The 19,819-nt window shown below is 35.7% G+C and overlaps 1 protein-coding gene across 1 annotated transcript; it reads right to left on the bottom strand.

The window, feature by feature from the left end:
- Positions 1 to 3,600: 3,600 nt before the first annotated feature.
- Positions 3,601 to 19,687, bottom strand: AZI2 (5-azacytidine induced 2). Its single transcript, XM_007460461.1, has 7 exons — positions 19,472 to 19,687; positions 17,881 to 18,006; positions 17,292 to 17,391; positions 16,077 to 16,225; positions 11,740 to 11,798; positions 6,254 to 6,372; positions 3,601 to 4,013 (listed from the first exon to the last, which is right to left on the bottom strand). Exons 1-7 carry the CDS (start codon positions 19,685 to 19,687, stop codon positions 3,601 to 3,603), a joined length of 1,182 nt encoding a protein of 393 aa, XP_007460523.1.
- Positions 19,688 to 19,819: the final 132 nt, after the last annotated feature.

The following is a 19,819-nucleotide window of genomic DNA, read 5'->3' as shown; positions in this document are numbered from 1 at the left end:
CAGGAATGGACAGCCTTCAAAGGAGTTAATAACTTGGCAGTATAGCAGGATGGTCATGAACCTGGCTCCACCACTGAGGATTAACTGAGTAGGTAAGTAGAGTATGTACTTGGACATACTTGGAGTCTTGTATGTGGTAAATGTGCTTTAATGGTTATTAGTAGAAGTAAAGGCTTATTTGGAAACATAGATGCGGAAATAACTGCTTGTGCATGAATTAGTTTTACTTACATCTTTAATAGAAGATTTCCTAAAATGTAGTAGCATTCCTTGACCTGTTAATTCTGCTACTGAAAATATTTTAATCTTTAAAAAAGTCTTTATAAGGATGAATGACCATTTTGTAACATAGTAGTGGTTTCAGGAACTAGTGTAAAAACTTTCTGTCCCGATGTAATAATTTGATCCCAGGTTCAGCTTTTATATTAAAGGTTGCTTTTTTTCCTATGAGCTGTTAACTCTTCACCATAGCCATTGCAGCTAGTTTCCAGGTAAGTAAAATTTTTATGTATTTACATAATTTTTATTAAAATCACAAATAGAAATTCCTGCCTACTAGGACAAGATTTAACTTAGGCCATCGAGTTAAAAGTAAATAGGACCCTAAAGAACCATGCGATGTTCAAGTTCCACACTTTGCTCTTGAGTAGACCACTCAAAGGAACTACCTGACTCTTACTTGAAACCCAGAGAGACCACATTTTCCAGGTATACAGATCAAGAGGGAGACAACAGGAGCAGACAAGCAAAGCAGATACAGCCACAGAGACCACAGGGCATGGCGGTAAACAAGCCCACGCTCCTCTGGGGGCCTTTTGATTTCCTAGAGCACAGGAATTTGTTTTTAATGACTTAAGTGAAGAAAGGGCAAAATGGTTAATTAAAAAGCTACTAAAAATATACAACTTGTGGTTATTTTATAATTTTAATTAGAATTAGAGCGGCCAGCTTCATTTTTATGTGGAAAATTCATCTATGTAGATGTTGCTTCCCCACAAGTGCTAAACAGACTAGGTTAGAGTATAAAAATGTCCACTGCATGCATGGTTCTCTGGGGAATCCATCCCCGTCCACTCGGCTCTTCCTCTGGCTGGCACCCCTGCACCTCTGCTGACCCTCTCCTGTTCAGTTACAGGCCACAGATCTACCCGTACGATCTGCCTTCTCCAGACAGCGTTTCTGCATGAGACCATGGCTGTTTTCACAGGATTCAGTCCTTTAGTGCTTGAAGCCTGAACTCTCCCCTCTACTTTGGTTCTTGTGTTCCACAGAGGTACATCCCTGCTCTAGTTATGAATTAGGTTCCATTTTACCAGAATCTCAGTTTCATTTTAGAGAAGATGTAACTTCTATTTTAGCTAATGGGGAGGACTGAGAGGCTTTTGTTGTTGTTATCCGTGTTCTTTTCACTCTGTTGAGTTATGGATGTGCTGAATTGGGTTATCCTTATGAAAATCTGGAGGTTAAAGAAATTTTCAAGGGAAGTCCTTTGGAGCAAGCTTCAACTAGTATGAAACAAGTCAACAAAATTTTCCATTTTAAATAAGCTACAGATGGGCCATTCTCTCACTTCTCTTTGAATCTTACCAATAACAGAAATGATCATAAAATACATTTAAAAATTTATGACTGGGAAAATTTCTTTTGGTTACCCTTTCCTAAATAGTTTTACATCATTTGTTTAGCACTTTAAACTGTCAAGAACATCTAGCATACCTGTTTGATAGCTACCCTATTGTTTAGATGCAAAAGCATTGTCTCCATTCAGAAGTTGGTTTAACAAGACAAATGTCTGTTACATGAATCAGATTAACAACCTATAATTAGTACATGACCCTGGAATATTTAGGCAAGGACAATATTTCCACTTCAATTTCAAACAAAAATAATTTATTTTAAGTAATGTCTTGGCATTGTTCAAAACATTAATCAAGCCATTATGTCATATGACTTATTTTCTTTACAGAGGAAAATGCTCAATCTTGGTTTTAAAAAAGGTAAACCAGTAAGCTACATTAGAGATTAGATATAATGTACAGCCTATGCAGCCACATGACAAATAGTTTCTGCTGCTTTGTTTTATTACACAGGTAGTTGCTTCCTTCAGCTAAAGCCTGGAGTCTTGTATTTGTTTTATGCATATTGGGTTTTGTTCTATTACTTGGCAGGAGATTGTACTCCCTCGAGTCAGCCATGTTCATTGGTCAGAATAAATTCCAGCATCTGACACCAACTCCATTAATCACAGACAAGCTTGAATAAGTGAGTAAGATAATAGAAAGACAAATATCTGGTGAATGGTGAACACTGTTTATATATGTATGCTATTCACTTAATGTAGAAGAGATTTGAAATATTCTTTTGAGTCCAAGGTGTTTGCAACTGTCTATCAAAAAGGATAAAGGCCTTCTACATGAAACACTTTATCTCAGGCAAAAGATGTAGGAACGGAGACATACATTACTAATATTCTTAATACCACCACCCTGAAAGAATACAGAGAAATTTCCATATGAAGCCATCCTTGTTACTTGTTTGTAAATGATAGGCTCTTAGAATCAAAGCGTTGGGGGACATTTCATGATTATACTATTATCATGTATCAATACAGCACAGAATTTGGTTTCTAGGATTCTAATTTCTAATTAATTAAAAACCACTTTCTCAATAAGTAAAATCATTACATTTCAAAACAAAGTTTAACCAGTTAATAAGCTGCAATACGTAACAAGCAGGTGTAGACCCTTTGAAGAAAACGGCTTTATAGTTACACACCCATTGGGATTTTCACTATAGCACTGAAGGACAGATTAGACTGAAGCCTTTGTGATACTATTCCTACTTCTAACTGGATAATGTATATGACTGTAATAGTTTATTCACACACCACATGGTTTTTCAACTATTTCATCATTTTTTTTCAATTAAGACTTGAGGGATGGATGTACCAGGACAGAGTTGGCTTCAACGAGCAGATCATTTCAAGTCTTAAAATCCAAATTGTACTTTAAATTTTATCAACATCGTGATTATAAAATGACTTTAAATCTTATACTTTGAGACACAATAGCACACATAGATGCAATAACCCAGATAATATTGTTCCACTGTAATTTCCTTATCCTTACGTGTTATAAGGTCAGCAGAAATATAACCTAAGTCACATTGCCATTTTACTCCTTTATGCAACTTAAAGCAACTTAACATGCTTTTTCTCTGATACAATGGTCTCCTTTATTTTTATGAGTGAGTTAGGCATTTCACATGCTTTGTAAAACCGTGTCTGAAAACTTTCAATTCCATTCTTCATGTGACGGGCAGAAATGTACAATTATCATCAAAGGTAGAGTTGTCATTGTGAAACACCTTAGGTTTATTAATTAGTAACACATATCTGATTCTTAGCCAGAATATGGAGCTGGAGGGTGTTCTTTCATACTGAAAAATCAACTACATAATATGGTACATTATGTTCAAATGTAAATACTGAAGAACTCTGCAAAAGTTTAATCAAAATCTGCTTTCAGTTTAATGATTTCCCAAGAAAACCACTGAGGGAGATACAGCAACCTCGTGAGAACATCATAAATCTCTTCATAATTAATTTTTATAATGGCAGTTTTGATTATGTTGATCCAAGTAATGCAGTGGTGGCAGGTTGGGTAAAGGCAAAGGTTTATTTTTAGTTTCCCCAAATGTTGTCTCACTTGATTTAGGAGGGCTTGGGAATACCCAAGAATTATCTTCCAGAGAATTTCTGCCATAAGAATTGTGTTCCTGAAAGTCTGTGCCATCGTGAGGAATGGATCGCTCATGATCTGTCCATGACTGGAGAGCTGCTTTCTCTGATAAAACCTTTGCATCTCCTGGTAAAGGGGAAGACGTGGCATGACAAAGAGTTTTGCCGTTTGGTGAGAGAGGGGCCTGTCTTTTGTATGTTGCAGTAAAATTCATCAAGTGCAGTTTTGTGCTGTCTTTCCCGAGGTCTTCCATGCATCCTGCTGGGGCACAAGCTGAAAAGAAAGCACAAGCTAAGCATCAGCTGTCCTGGTATTTATGATCATAAAACAGTAAACAAACACTTAGTTAATTTGGTTGATTCTAGAACTGGAAATGGACATTTCCAAGTTAGTGTGATCACTGTGGCAGCGTGACTTGAAGTTGACAGATGATCTCAGTTCTAATCCCGGATCCACTATTTACTGACAGGGTGACACTCGACTGCTCCAGGTGTCACTTCTCTCGTCTGCAAAATGGACACAGGAATCTTGTCCCGCCCATATCATAGTGAACACGAGGAAATTCATATTTTAAAAAGCTGGAAACCAATTCACTTAAAATACAAGTAAAGACCCTGTTCCTGGCTCTTAATATGGCTAGAGAAGGCTTGCAGAATGTTTGTGTGTCAGTGGAGACTAAGAAAGCTGTTCTTAAGTTTTAATAATTTTGTTAGATATAATATTCCTTAGCTTAGTCAAATCTGTTTTCCATAGGTGATCCAAAAGTACATTTTTCCAGAAATAACTACATTGTGAATTGGTGAGACCCAACTGAAATTTGATATATATTAAAGGCTTTTATGGATAAAACAATTTAAATTAAAAGCTATAAAATCATCTCATTTCTTGTCAAATATATGTAATGGTAAATGTAAATAAGCAAAAAAAAATGAGTTTAGTAACATGTAGTGGCTTAGAAAACAGACGGCTCTCCAGCTGCTGTTCAGCCACAGACAACACAAAGCAAGGGTGTGCTTCCCTCCCTCTGGACGGATACCAAGTGCCACCAAGGCCTGACTCTAGTTTTAAAGGAGAAAGAAACTGAACCACATTAAAAAATAAGCTCACTGCCCCTTTTCTTGGGAGGAGGTGACAGTGCTCAGCTTCTGGACAGGGTGACGTGTGGGTCTAGAGAAAAGGTGACCTGGGCTTATCTCTGTCCACTCCGCAAAGCACTCAATTCTTTGTGGCAAGTGGTGGCCCCAGGCCTGGCACTGTCGTAGGAAACATGCTAGAAACTTACGGTTAAAAGCAGGCAAAGACTGATCATTCACCAGCTCAGAAGGGACACGACAATAAGCATTTCCAAATGAGTAGAGAGCATTTCTCCTTAATTATTTTTTGGAAGTTCTATTTAGTATATAAGAGGCTCACTGAAAAATTACTCCATGAGTCTCGTTTAAGAGAGGTCTTATTTCTACCATCAACTTAAAGTTGTCTCATATGTAACCCTGGCCACTGGAAAACCTGAGGACAAAATGAACCGTAAACTAAGTCGGGGCGTGCCAAAGTACCTTATTGTTTTGCCTGGTTCATAAGTAACTAACCCTAGAAACGGAAAGGCAATCTGAATTTAGCTTTCTGTCCCAACGTGCAACGTCCCCCACCCCACAGGAAACGTTTCTGAGGAGAACTATTTATAAAATCTCTTGTGCCCTCTTTAGGGACAATTTGAGGTGCAAATGACAATTTTAAATTAATGATTTTTTAAAAAATAAAAAGTCACATCTCATTCCTTTAAAAATAAAGTTTACAGCATTCAAATTTACATTACACAACTTTACAGGAATACAATCATTACGTAATAAAAGGTACAAATGCACTGATTTTTCTCAGTATAGAAATAGCTTTGGCAAAGTAGCCACTACTAGTTAACACAAAACTCAAGAAAAGGTTTAACCAGCCAAGCAGTTAAATATGCAAAGCAATGAAAATTTTTGTTTGGTTGAAAGGGCTAAGTGAATATAGCATCTAGTCTCTATTCAAAACAATCTATCCTTTAAGGAAAGAAAAATTAAGTTTACAAAAAATGAAAATAACCGAATAACGAATCAGAGTTCTCTCTTTAAAAACAATTTAAAGAGCTACGTCTTTGGTATATTCTGTAGCACTGGAATGAAAGTAGCTTCTGGTGTCTTTTTTTTTTTTTTTTTTTTTAATATATGAAGTAGTTGTGGTAGGTCAACTAGAGCAAACTTAACACCTCAGCCTTGAACACATAAGCAACACTTGGCTGAGAAAAAAGCCACAAGGGGAAAAGAATACAGTACTGAAGAAACACACATCAGCAACACCTTTATGTGTGAAGTTGACCAGTATGAGGCTGAAGCCAGAGCAGAGAATGGGTGGCTGTGAATAGACTACATATACTTTGGCTTATCAAACTCATTTGATGAGATTTCGATAAGATACGATAAAGTTGCTCTTTGAGCAGTTTGGCTGGAATCAGTGGTTTCCGGCAAACCCTGACTTGCCTTTCTTGATTGCAGTTGGGGTTTTCAGCTTTCTTAGCAGTTCAGCTTGTACTTGAGTCACCAGATGTAAATTAGACATTTCTCTCTTCAGTTCCCAGTATGCACTTTGCATATTATCACTGAAATACAGGGTTTAAAAAAAAAAAGTTAATGGGTATTATTCTCGGTGGAGAGAAGGGAATAACTTTAAAATAGAAATGAGCTTATCTGCATTTCTGCTCAAATTGTTGTGAAATAATACAAATTAAATAACACGTCCTCATTAAATAATTAAAATATTTAAATAGAGCATTATAACAAGTGAAAAAATCTTATTCACAATAACACTGACCTAATTTTTATCAATTAACTGAACTATATTAAACAGAAGGGTATTATAAAAAGTATTCTAACCAACGAGTTTAATAGTTCTCAGGACTGAGATTTTATGATAGCCTACGATGTGCAGTGGCGTTAATATATTTAATAGTAAGGAATATGGTCTTGACTTGCAAATCTGATCAAGAATAGGGCCTCCCTGGTGGTGCAGTGGTTGAGTCTGCCTGCTGATGCAGGGGACATGGGTTCGTGCCCCGGTCCGGGAAGATCCCACATGCTGCTGAGCGGCTGGGCCTGTGAGTCATGGCCGCTGAAAAAAAAAAAAAAAAAAAAAAAAAAAGAAAGAATAAAGTGACATTCATTCATGGATGGATTTTAAATTTGTATTTATCTTTTGATTATTCTGTTCTGATGTTGTGAATTGAAATGCTGTTATCAATTCTGAATGTACACCGAAGCCCACATTAAAATGAAATTTAGGTTTCATGCATTCCAGTCTTTTATGTTTGACTGGGCTGTCTCATGTTGTTGGTTCTAAACCAATGTGACATGACAGCACAAGACATGAAGAGCCAGCTGATTTCCTGGTAAGGGAAAAGGAGCTGGAGAGAGGATTATATGAAACAGAAGTAAAAACTTCACAAATACCTCTCATAATTAAAAGTATTTTGCCTCAATTATCTGAGAAGTTATAAATCAGTTATTTTAAACCTAATTTTATTGAGTTTCATCTTCCATTAAGCATTCTTATTTGCATATTCATGATTGTTTTTAGGTTCTTAGTTGCCAACTAAATAAATCAAAATCTTCAACACATATATAAGAACAACTGATCTCATAATGTTCAAACAACCCCTACTGCCTCTTAAAGATATTAGTGTAATTTTAGTAATAATGAAATCAAATTAAACAAACATGTCACGTCATGCTTCAATTTTTGTCTAGCTATAAACAAAAACCTTTAAACAAACTACAAGGATAACACTCTTCATATCTAAATCTAATATCTTATTCTAATTACGGAAACAACAGATATATTCAAAAACAGTTATTTTGAATTATGACATTCCTTTTTTGTCAAAATATTCCCATTCCACTCAGACTATAATTCTTTCAATACGAGCAAGAGAATAAACTTTATACTGCTTTTGAGAAAAATCTACTTGTTTTAATCTGTTGTAACGTCATTTGTTAACCAGTAGTCTATTAAAAAACACAGGGATTTTTGCAGGTTTTTGATAGGTGTGAAATAATTACTTCACAAAAATTAGTTAACCAGCTCTGCTTCGGCAGTCAACATCTGAGCCGTGTGCTACAGTGAGTGTCTCACATAGGAACTGTCTGAAGTGTTAAGAGTCTGGTTCCTTGGTGCAACTCTGGGCATTCAGCATGCTTCCCAAAAAGAGTTACTCACATTATGTAGCAGCTAAGTGTAAATACTGTACATGTGCTAATTCATGCAGATAGTCATGATATGAATCATACAGATTAAAAACAGTGGTTTGAGACTAAATCAGTACCTGACTTGGAGAAAAGCAAATACAGTACTCAAGACAGTGTTTGGATACTGGAATATCAAACATTTCATCATTCAAAATAGCTATCCATATAAAATAAGAGAAAATTATAATAGAGGTGTTAATGCAGCACTAATACACACTTTCCAATTCAATTTAATGAAGACTGCTTATAAATTAGGTGACACCAAAAACTAGGTCACCTAGTTTAACATATGTCTAATCTTTTTCTTTTGCCCTTAATGTCACCTGAATTGAAAACTACAGATATAAAAAACTAAAATTATCACTAAGTATAAGCTCTCCCTCTTGTGGATAACAAAGTAATGGCAGTTACTTTACACTTCATTTATATTAAAGTGCTATAGTCTTCAGTGTGTTAAAATTTTTTAAATTCTACTTGAACAAATCATTGCTTAAGTAAGACTGGACAGCTGTCTTCCACACATCTTTAGCAGAGCTCCAGCTAACCTTTACTTATCCAGGTATTTTTGAGCCTATAAACTGTTCCCCTTCTACCTCCCACCAGCTGGGAATATAAATTAGTTAAATTTTGCTTTAAATACCATACAAGCAAAATCCTAATGATATATATAGTTGTGTACAAAGAACTCATAAAACTACCTGAACACTGAGATGCAACACCAAAGCACCCCAAATGAAAACCCTAAGAAATAAGACAGATGAGACAAAAAGATAATGGTGGTTGAGCATGTACTACGTGCTAGACAGGCACCTCACCTGGTTCTCACACAAACGCGGCAACCTGGGAGCTCACTTCACACACAAGGAAGCAGGTGCAGGAGAACTTCCTGACTCTTAACAAGCTGCTGTTCAAAGCTGCCTTTCAGCTATCCAGTCCTGTGACTGACTGCTGCCCTCTGTGGGTAACATTTTTCAAATCATCGTAACCTTCAGCTTCATCACATTTGCCAACTACTGACTTCCAACACAACCTTCTTCGTCCCGTATAAAATTCCACACCTCTAAATTTTAAACGTAATGAAACCTGCTTATCCACATCTCAACAAGGGGGCACATGTCCAGCTCACATGGTAAAAACTGTGTAAAAGCTCAGTTTTCTTAACTGACACTGTACGTTCAACTCTTTAATACTGAATGTTCCTTGTATAAGAAAAATCTACTTGATTTTGTTTTTTTTTACTTCAGCCCTATTTTTCTCTAGCTTTTGAAAATTTATTGAACTATTACATTCCCCAGAGGAATTAAAATGAAAGTATGGGATAGTCTTAGCCAAGAACTAGAGACTTTGAAATGTATATCTTGACAACTGTGATTTCTTCAAACAAGCATCTTTCAAATATTTTTAATTGTAAGGCACAGCAGGCAATCATTTTACACTGCAACCCATATTCTGTTATGTTCTATTCTGTTTTATTTCTTATTTTTAAAATGCTTGTCTTAACTCACAAAATTTCATGATCAACTAAGGCAACACAGCACAGTGTGAAAAACACTAACCTAATCCCTATTTTCTAAACTAAGAATTTGCATCTGAAGAAGTTACCCCATACCTAGATCTGGCTTAAGAACTGAAGGCAACAACATAAAGGTAACCCCAACTAGACACTGGCAGGACATTGGCCAAGTTTCTGATGGGCAGGGCTGTTATTGTTAAATGATACTGTATACAATGAGGAACATATAAAAGGCCTCCAGTAATTAAAATGTTCACTCAGGAAACAATATGGTACCACCTTGTTCCCCTGGCAATATGATGGAGGAAATGCAAAAAAGGAGGTGTTCCAAAAAGGGGAGTTTTCCAAATAACTGGAAAATCATCCTTAAAAATACCTGAACTTTTAGTTAATGGTTTTATGGAAACATTCCTATGTACTTTTCTAATATAGTAAACTTAATTTATCATCTGAATTGTTCCATTTAGAAGTGGATGACGTAACTTAAAGACTAATAAAACACAGGACTATAAACTGTAAATAGGTATAAATGATAAGGTAAAGGAAAAACAAGATAAAATGCAGTCAGGAATGAGGCTAACATAAAAATGCATGATATAAAGTTTACCAAGGGTAAGCTACAAGTTTGGTTATTAGTTTTCTATTTGCTAACCAGAAGAGGGAGAGCTAATCAGTTCTGCAATCCACACTGCTATGGGTCTGCAAACACAGAAACGTACTTGAGCACTGGGGAGCCATTAGGACCCGCTTTAATTACACAGTTCTTTAACATACAGAAACTCTTAGACTGAACTTAATTCATTCTAAAATCTTTTTCTCTCAGTTGATATCCTGAATTTGATACTGAGCTTTAGAGAATTCAAAACTGTACTTCAAAGCCACAATTACAGTTCTCAGCCTCAGAAACCAGACTCATCTCTTGGGGCCTTCCTCCTCCTCCAAATCCTGGCCTAGAGATCCTTCACTATCTTTTTAGTTATATGATGCCTTCAAACACACATCTTTTGGTGGGTGGTGGACAACTTTTCAAGTTATTCTCAAAAGAAGTGACCCAAATTATGTAACACTGCCCATGAATGGAAGCAGAAGCCCTGTTCTATACCATGTACTTCTAATAAACTATATAAGCCCTTTTATTTGACCTACTGATTCTAACATGCTTCTTTCCAAAAATGGTTTAAGAAGGCTTATAAAAATGACAAATACAAAAAAATTAATAAGGGGAAACCCATGTTGACAGGAAGAAAGAAGGTAACTGACATAGAAGACACCTTGGAAAAATAATTCATATGGATGCTATACTAGACACATGTTTTAAAAAAAGGAAAAACTTCCTTGCTGTATATTTAGATGAAAGTTGAAGGCGTAAGTGAACTACTGTTTGAATGGCAGGGCTGAGAAGCTGCAATAAGGACTCTGGCCCATGACGCCTATAATACTTACTGCTGGCCCTTCACACAGGAAGAGGGGCTGCACCATGTTTCCTCACACTGTTTCCTCAACTGAGCATTTCTCTCCATTAGATTTTTGATAGGGAGAATAGATATGAGATAATTCAGTAAATTTTGGAAGCCAAACGAGCAAACAATGAAGTCAAATGAGTATGTTTCACTGGGTGGAAGCATCCATGGAGAGAGGGGATGTTAACATAGCAGAACAAAAATTATCAAATAAAACAATGCACTTATGTTACTTAAATAAAAATGATATATATATTTGAGAAAAAAAAGGGCCGAAGTGACATACATGAACTCTGGTAGCTACTTTTATTCTTACCCCAAGAGGATAGTTCTCTTAAAATTCATGTCATTATCAAAGAGTAAGGCTGTCCAAGTTTGCCCTTAAGACAAAGTGATATTGCTGTGTATGGAAATGCATAATTCTTCATGTAAAAATCAGGATTACAGAATACTTCTGCACAACTAGCTCCCTAAAGTCCTATCTAAAATATTACTGAATGTTCAAAAATTTTATCTAAGGCATTACAATATGCACCTTTCTACTGCTCAAGTTCAAGCCTGTTGTTAAGGAACAGTTAAATATTTTTTATAAATACATTGTGATCAGAAATTACATGCAGTACCCAAATAGTGTCAATCTGTTTTTAAGGTTAAGTCATAACAGAAATCTATGTACCTATACAAAGTGGCCTACAGAATAATTATTATTGTTATATAATGTATTATTATTGAATGCTGAAGGATGTTCATACCTTGAAATGCTTAGTCTTTGGAGATCTCTGCTCTTCAGATTGTCTTCCTGAGATGGATACTGTCATTGTTTAAAAAACAGTTTAAAAGTTGTAATTGTTACCTTCTATTCATTCTCAATACTTTATTACCCTACACGTGCTTCAGCTTTTACAGAATACATCTGTAACTGTACAGCATAAAACTAGTATCTTATATTCAATTTTAATGAAATAACTGCAAATCTATACCAGATATTTCTAAATCATTTCCAATTATTTAAAGTCATTAATGCTTTAATTTTCTTTAAAAAATACACTTGCTCTCACATAAAAGACCTTGGAGTCTTACAAAATGTATTTCTGATGATACCAATCTGAAATCTATATTCAAAAAAGGGTAACAAATTGATCAAATTACTGTTTCTTCAGGTATAGCTGAGTGAATTCCACCAGAAAATGGAAGTTTATTGGTATTTCACTTTTTGATATTACAAAGAAGTACCAAAATTTAACAGGTTATTGTTTTAAAAGATTAACATAAATTTCTTCTTTCCACAAGAAAATGACAGGGAAAGGACTTCATAAAGTCCTTATATACTTCCAAGTTTTAGTAGTTTAGGTTATAGATGACAAAAAGAACCTATAAAAGATATTTAAAAGTGGACTTAATACATTTAAGATAACTCTGTAACACACTTGTTTGCAATGCATTCAATTCAGGGTCTATAACAAATAAAAATGACTGCCACGGGTACTAATTCCATTAGCAGAAATAGCCAGTATAAACTAAGAGAACAAAATTTAACTTTACCATTTCTTATTTATATAATCTAAATGATATTTTTTAAAGTGGAACACTAAAAAGCCACAAAAGGACTTCATGAGTCCTCTGAGTTTGGGAGTGTAAAATATCAAAATGTACTACAGAGGGCTTCCCTGGTGGCGCAGTGGTTGGGAGTCCGCCTGCCGATGCAGGGTACGCAGGTTCGTGCCCCGGTCCGGGAGGATCCCACGTGCCGCGGAGCGGCTGCGCCTGTGAGCCATGGCCACTGAGCCTGCGCGTCCGGAGCCTGTGCTCCGCAGCAGGAGGGGCCGCAGCAGTGAGAGGCCTGCGTATCGCAAAAAAAAAAAATGTACTACAGAAGTTAAAGTGTCTTTGGATCTGATTGTTCAGAAAATACCAACTAAATACTGTAAATGATTTAGTTGCATCTCAGGGAGCCCTGTGGAGAGGGGAAACAGAACTGGCCCACAAGTCAGAGGAAGTCTGACCACTAACAAAGCACATAACCTTGGACATTTTCCTTTCCTGTTCCTCATAGGAAATGAAGGAATCAGATCAAGTCATTTTTCGTTTCTCTGTATAAAAATACACATTTTAATTAGTGTATACTTATATGCACAATGGAAACGTTCCTTGTTTTTTTTTTTTTTTTTTGGTACACACAGCACACTGTGCATCTCTAAAGAGGCTGTTATTGGCTACCTTAGGCATCTACACCAACTCCATTTACTGAGCCAGTGTTTCCTATGCTTCAGTCCTAGTGTCTGTTTTTCTCAAAGGATCCACTGTTCTGAATATAAGTGGCTGGAAAACTGGAGGATACAGAAAGTAAAGAAGGCCCATAGTGGAACTGACCCTGGAACCTTGACCTCATTAATACCAAACACTCAATCAACTGAGCTCACTAAGTACTTAAAAAAAAAAGCAAAGCCCCCAAAGCCCCACTATTCTGTCCATGTAGGATGCTATTTCACACTTCAGAAGGTGTTATAAAATATGTTTCACAGAAAGTACCATCTTAAAAATATTTGTAAGTATGGCTACAGTAGATATAAGTAAGATGATTGTGAAAATAAATTTTCTCTCCATAGCTTGCTCTTTGACTCCCATATCCAAGAGGACTCTGACCAGTAACACCTTTGAAACAAGACTGAAATGTACACATCCCACAGTACCAAGATTTAAACTTGGAACCCTTGATAAATTGATAAATTTCCACTCCATCTTTCCCTGGTTCATATCTCTATATTAGTTGTGAGCATTTTTGACTTTAAATCTCCCCTCCTCCAGCCAAATAAATTCCTATGAAGAAGGGGCAGTGTCTTAAATCCCCTTTTCAAAAAACAAATTCCTCCCTTACCTCACCGTCAACTCTTAAAAGTTTCTTAGTCTCAGCAATAAAGCAACATCATCAGCAATAAAACAAGTGATTTCTAAAGTTTCTTCTACCTTCAAGTCTGTTTCTGTGATTTGTGAAAGATCAATTAAACTAAAAGCAAATTTATCCTCTAGCACCACCTAGTGGAAAACAAATAATAAGAACTGAACTGTATTAACACATATACACCTCTAAAGCGCTTTTCTGGATTACCCTAATTAAATTTTTTGAAACACATTCACTTATTGAATACCCTATGTACTAGGCACCATGCTGCTTAGATATTTAATGTCAAGTTTATAGAAAAAAAGTTCAGTTAAATGAGTTTGCTAATGTCACAATAAGCAACACAATCATGAACCAAGTTTTTATGATTCCATGGTTCTGCTTCCTACTCTATAAGGAGATATCCATTATTTATAAAAGCTATCAAATCATTTCAAGTAGAAAGTATATACTGAAAATTGTAATTCAGAGCTTCAAGATGCAGATCTTTTCCTGCAAGCACATCTTTTTAAAAGAAGCCTCTCAAGCGCTACGGGCAACTGGGCTTGCAGGACAGGATGCTGGAAGCTGCTAAAGGAATTGTGCACATGATCACGGGTGCAAAGCTAGGAAAATCAACTTCAGATGTCAAGTAGGAAAAACAATTTTTTTTTTCTCTAATGGGAGGTGACAGTAATTTTTATAGTGGGTGTTTCCCCTTTATCAGGCCTGGGGGCTCCAAATCAAGTTCTCACTGTCCAGTTCAGAGGATTTCACTGGGTAAAGGCCAAGGTAGGATGCTATATTATTCTTAATGCCTGTCTCATTCTTAACCAGTGGTCACCTTCAGTAAAGACCACATTACAGACGAGAGACCTGTCGGCTCATCTAAGGACACTTGGGACTCAGGGCAGAGTGCTGGCTGGCAGTCAGGAAGCGTGGGCGGAGCTCCTCTTTCAGATGGTGGCTGCTCAAAAGAACCTAGGGTGGGGACATAGCTCCTTAGTAGTGCTGGATACTCAGATGGGCAAAATGTTGACCTAAGAAATAATTATCTAAGTGGCTACCTTAGTTTGAAATACATAAGTGTATAGAATGTATATAATGGCTATTGAACTCCAGACTATTAAACTTTTCAATTTCTTGTAATAACTATTTTAAACTTTGTGTTTGGAGCATTGCTCCCACACTGCTCTGCTTCTCTATCATTCCTTCTTTTTATTCTCAGCACTGTCATGACATTGAAAACATTTATCCAAGCTTTTCTGAACCCAATGTAAAGTTGTCCCTCGGTATCCTATCCATTGGACACTGGTTCTAGGATCCGCAGTGGGTACCAAAATCTGCGTATGTTCAAGTCCCACAGTCGTCCCTCTGTATCCTCGGGTCAGCATCCGTGGATTCAACCAACAACGGATAGCGTAGTCTACAACCTGTGGTGGCCTCGATCCACAGATGTGGAACCCACAGATACCAAAGACTGACTGTATACTTACTGAAAACAATCCTTGTATAAGCAGACCTCCACGGGTCACAACCCCATTGTTCAGGAATCACTGTATTAGTAGACAGACTCTGGGTGAGGACCTGAGAGGCAACTTGTGTTTCAGTGGATGACTTCAGGCTAACCACACTTAAGCAGCTCAAGCAGGGTTTTTGTTTTGCTCCCCACCCCCACCTCCCGCTCCGCCAACCCCAATTCTTGCATTCTCAGCTATTTGCTGAAAATTAAAGTTGCTCCAAAAGTATTAGACTTCTGAGAATTGGTGGATGCTGTAAAGTTTTGTTTTAATAATTCTAAAAGCAAGTCTCCTGTCATGTCTAAATTAATCAAATTTTTACGTTAAATGAAGTGGGAAACTTAAAACCTGAGTTCTCTTTAAACTTTACAGAGAAAAAAATGACTTAAGGAAAATGAAGGAAAGGAAGTCTGAAAGAACAGCTTTAATAAATTAATAAACTAAAAAGGTTTTTAAAAATTAGCTTTTAAACAACAAAATCATATAATTCTGGGATTATGCTAAATGTATACAGTTATCATATTTTAGCAAAAATGATTAAAGGGGAAGATAAAGGTGAATTTTCAGATAATGTGACTCTCTAAGTAGTTATAATTTATGTCAACTCTATGATTTAACACTTAGTTATAAATCCTACATATGATGCACACATATGCATGCTGAATTTCTCAATTTAATAATTCTGTAATACCGTTTGTTTGGCTTTTTGTAGCTCTATTTTGAGATCTCTACATTCCTTCCTCATCAGTTCCAGTTCTTGTTCCAAACCATGGATCTTCAGGTCACAGCTCAACTTTTCCACCTCCCAGTTGGATGAAGGTGGATTTAAATTTCTTATCACTACAAAAAGGATGGACATTAAAATTGTTATTTCTGACTTCTACATTGGTTGCAATTCGAAAAAGATTATGCTAATAAAATGCAGGTTAAAAGAAAAACCAATATACATAATGAACAATGACTAAGTTTCTGAAAAACAGTAATCACTTTCAAGTATCTATGCTAATAAGAAATCTAGCAATCTTATTTTAGAATGTATTAATTACCCCTAGCCCTGATTTTTGGTTTAGGTTAAAGAGCAAATTTGTCAGCCTGAAACTTTAAAATATACAACACATATCAAGCATATGCTGATATTGTAGATGGATGAATAATCTATATACGTCAAGGTTAAGAGTGATAAGAATTAAATGAAGTGAGTAAACTGATGCTCACTCAGCTCATCACTCCATCTAGTCCCTTTAGAAAGTATAAAGTTTGACCATCAGGCCTAGAACATAACTTCCAAACAATTTTATTCATAAACATTCCACTGTACAAACTCAATACCACTGGATATGGACTAACCCTTGACTTGGTTCCTTAGGCTCTGTACATAGAAAAAGACCCAGTCAGCTGCCATGAGAGATCTCACCTCAACCTCCCATCAAAAGGTCTCTCAGAGGCCTACTCGTCAGCTTGTCTCATCAGAGTGAATGTGCATGGAAGCAGGCTAATACCCACATCTCCCATTCTTAACTTTTCAACATAGCATCTCATCTGCACATTGTAACAACCTTTAGAAATTGGGGCAGGGGGGAAGCAACTCTAACTACTCAATGACAGGGCGTCTAGCAGTGGGCAAGAGGCTTCGGAGAGGATGGGGTTCTACTCCTTTCTTCATCTACTTCACTGCAAACTAACCCTGAATAAAAACCATCAAATTTTCTCTAGGAAAAGTACAATTTATATCCAAGGAAAAGTTAAAAGTTGATATTTTGTAAAAGCAGAGCAATTAATATAAGCCTAAAAATTAAAAAATAAGTCCTTAGGATACAGATATAGCAAACTGATCATGGATATAACACAGGAATGGAAAAATGTATTAATTGCGTTAGAATAATTATAACAGGTTTAAGTGGCCTACCCTGCTGAGTTTCCACCTCTGTCCTCAGCTGGAGGAGTTCTACTTCTTTAGATTGTAGCTGTTCATTCAATACTTTCAAAGATTCAGAGTTGTCTTTATTCTAGTTAAGTAGAGAAAATGCCAAATTACATTCAATAAAATCTATAGGCTGGTATTATATATTAATTTTCAGGTAGATGTTGAAAAAACTGATTCTAGCCTTTGAAAAACAAGGTGGGAAATGAACTCAGTTTTTCACTAATCTCTTTTTCTAACTTAGGACATATTATTCACTGGCTTTTTTAAAAAAAAAAACAGTGATAAACTCTACTAAGTCATGATTTTTCAAAAGAAGTTAGTGGTGGTAGATGTACTTAAGACCTAAAAAAAAAAAAAAAAAAAAAAAAGGACCTAAACATCATTACATATTGAGTACTTATTTTGTATAGAAATAACTTACAAATATTCCTATCAAAATTTTCTATTTTTGCCTTGACCATGCAAATTTTTTATCTAATAAGTGTAAGTGTCTCTCATTTCTAATTTTAACCTCTTGAAGGAGAAAACTCATTTACAACATACAGATACCATCCTTTTCAAACCAACTTACCATTTTATCCAATTTGCTCTTCAAATTATCTCTGTCAATGCAAACCTCTCGATATGCATGGTAGGCCTTATTTACTTGTTCTCGTCCCACAGAACTTGTTTCTTCATCCTTTCGAGCTCCTATAAGCTAATGGTATAAAATTAGAAGACAAGGCTTAAGAGGATATTCTACATAAGAAAATAAGTCAGTCTTCTATGGCTGCACGACTTACCTTAATTACTCTAATGCAGGGAATAAAGCCTGGACTACAATTAAGTGAACATTTCACTTCCACACAATTAAGCTTTACTGATTAAGAAAGTAAAAAGTACAGAACAGATACTTTTAAAACTCTTCTTTCAGGCTTTTACTTAATCAGTATCTTATACTTTGTAGTAACTATTTATAATATTAATTCATCAAACTAAACACAGTACAGCACTTTCATAGTGCTTATGTGTTTCCAAGCCAGCACACACATGATAATTTCCATCATCAGAAAAGTATCAAGTTAGTGTGTACTTGATGTTTTAGGGAATAGACGTGTTAGTTCAAGTCCTATATTATTCCAGAAGAGAAATTATTAGGATTGTTGGTCACAAAGTACAGAAATATTTCCAATGTTACTTATACCAAATCACATTTTTCTATTGACTTTTAGAATAAACCTAACTACAAGCTCCAAAATGTTACCTTTTGTCACTCTATCCAGTATGTCACAATTTTATTTAATAGTCATTAAGAAGATTCATAAGAATACGAAGAAATTGATTATTTTTACAACTGAGTCTTTTCTTACTTCCTCCAAATGAGTGAAACTCTACCAAGCCCTATCCTTAAGTTTTTATAACTCGATCATTTCCTTCCCCCTTTGTGCAAGCTGCTGTCTGTAACGTACCACTACACTGGAGATCTAAGGATCATAAACTATGATCTGAAGAAAAATGAACTAAGTTAAACTTTAAAAATAAATGGATGCGTGAGGAAGATTTCCCAATAAATGGATGAGTGAGGAAGATTTCCCAATAAGCTAAGTAGATCTGATGATTTATAATTGAATCAGCTACCTTGCTTATGTATTCTATAACAGTTTCTGCATTAAAAGGTGTAAACAGAAGACATTAATTCATCAGTTAAATGCATTCTTATTACGTGTGTTCAAGAACAAAGGAGAATGTTGAGGTAAAGAAGATGTCAGTCATGGTAAAATTTTAGTACTGACGAAAACATTATTAAACATATCAGAACAATGTTCCAGGAAATTCTTCCTTTGACACTTCTTTCCTTTGTTGGTATATAATTTTTTGCACATATTAAAAAATCCTGAATAAAATACATACAGCTATGAAGGAAGGCAATCTGAAAAAAAGAGGTAAGAAAAATATTTGAACTTTAATCCCTTCATGTTGTTAATCCTATTCTGCAAATATTCACCAAGGACTATGATAAGTGAAACACAGTAGGCTAAGTAAATGCCCAGGGTTTTGAGATTAGCAGTGAGTTATCCTTAGAAATTTGGTACTCATGGAAGACAGAGCAGAAAAATATTTAAAATTTCAAATGCTTTGAATTATTAAGTCACAAACATAATGAATGTAAACAGATAAATTACCTTTTCTTCCAAAACTCTTATTCTTTTTTTTAAGAAAGAGTTCTCTTTCTCTGAATCCTTAAGTCGTTTTTTGATGTCTTCATATGCAGTGACAAGGGCAAAATGTGAAGCAACAGATTCATCTCCTGAATATATTGAGACTGGAGTCACTGTATCTCTCCTATGGGCTTTTTCATGATTCAGAATGCAGATATCATCTTCTACCAGTGCATCCATGACAGCTATTTAAAAACATAAAATAGAATGTCTCATTGAATAAATGAGCAGAAAAAAGAAGGTATACTTGGAATAATGTGAATATTAGGGAAATGTTTTAAAACTCCTATTTCTTTTCATTTTTTATTGAGA

This window comes from Lipotes vexillifer, unplaced genomic scaffold (assembly GCF_000442215.2).
Source record: "Lipotes vexillifer unplaced genomic scaffold, Lipotes_vexillifer_v1.1 scaffold351, whole genome shotgun sequence".
In the NCBI taxonomy this organism is placed as follows: domain Eukaryota; kingdom Metazoa; phylum Chordata; class Mammalia; order Artiodactyla; family Lipotidae; genus Lipotes; species Lipotes vexillifer.
This window is presented reverse-complemented; position numbering and strand designations above follow the sequence as displayed.

Excerpts from the sequence above, each read along its gene's own strand:
- AZI2 (XM_007460461.1), bottom strand. The coding sequence starts at position 19,687 with ATGGATGCACTGGTAGAAGATGATATCTGCATTCTGAATCATGAAAAA. Across the intron at positions 17,392-17,880 it reads AGAGCAAATTGGATAAAATG|AATAAAGACAACTCTGAATC; the intron begins GTAAGTTGGTTT and ends CTACTTAACTAG. Across the intron at positions 4,014-6,253 it reads CCCAACTGCAATCAAGAAAG|CTTGTGCCCCAGCAGGATGC; the intron begins GCAAGTCAGGGT and ends CTTTCTTTTCAG.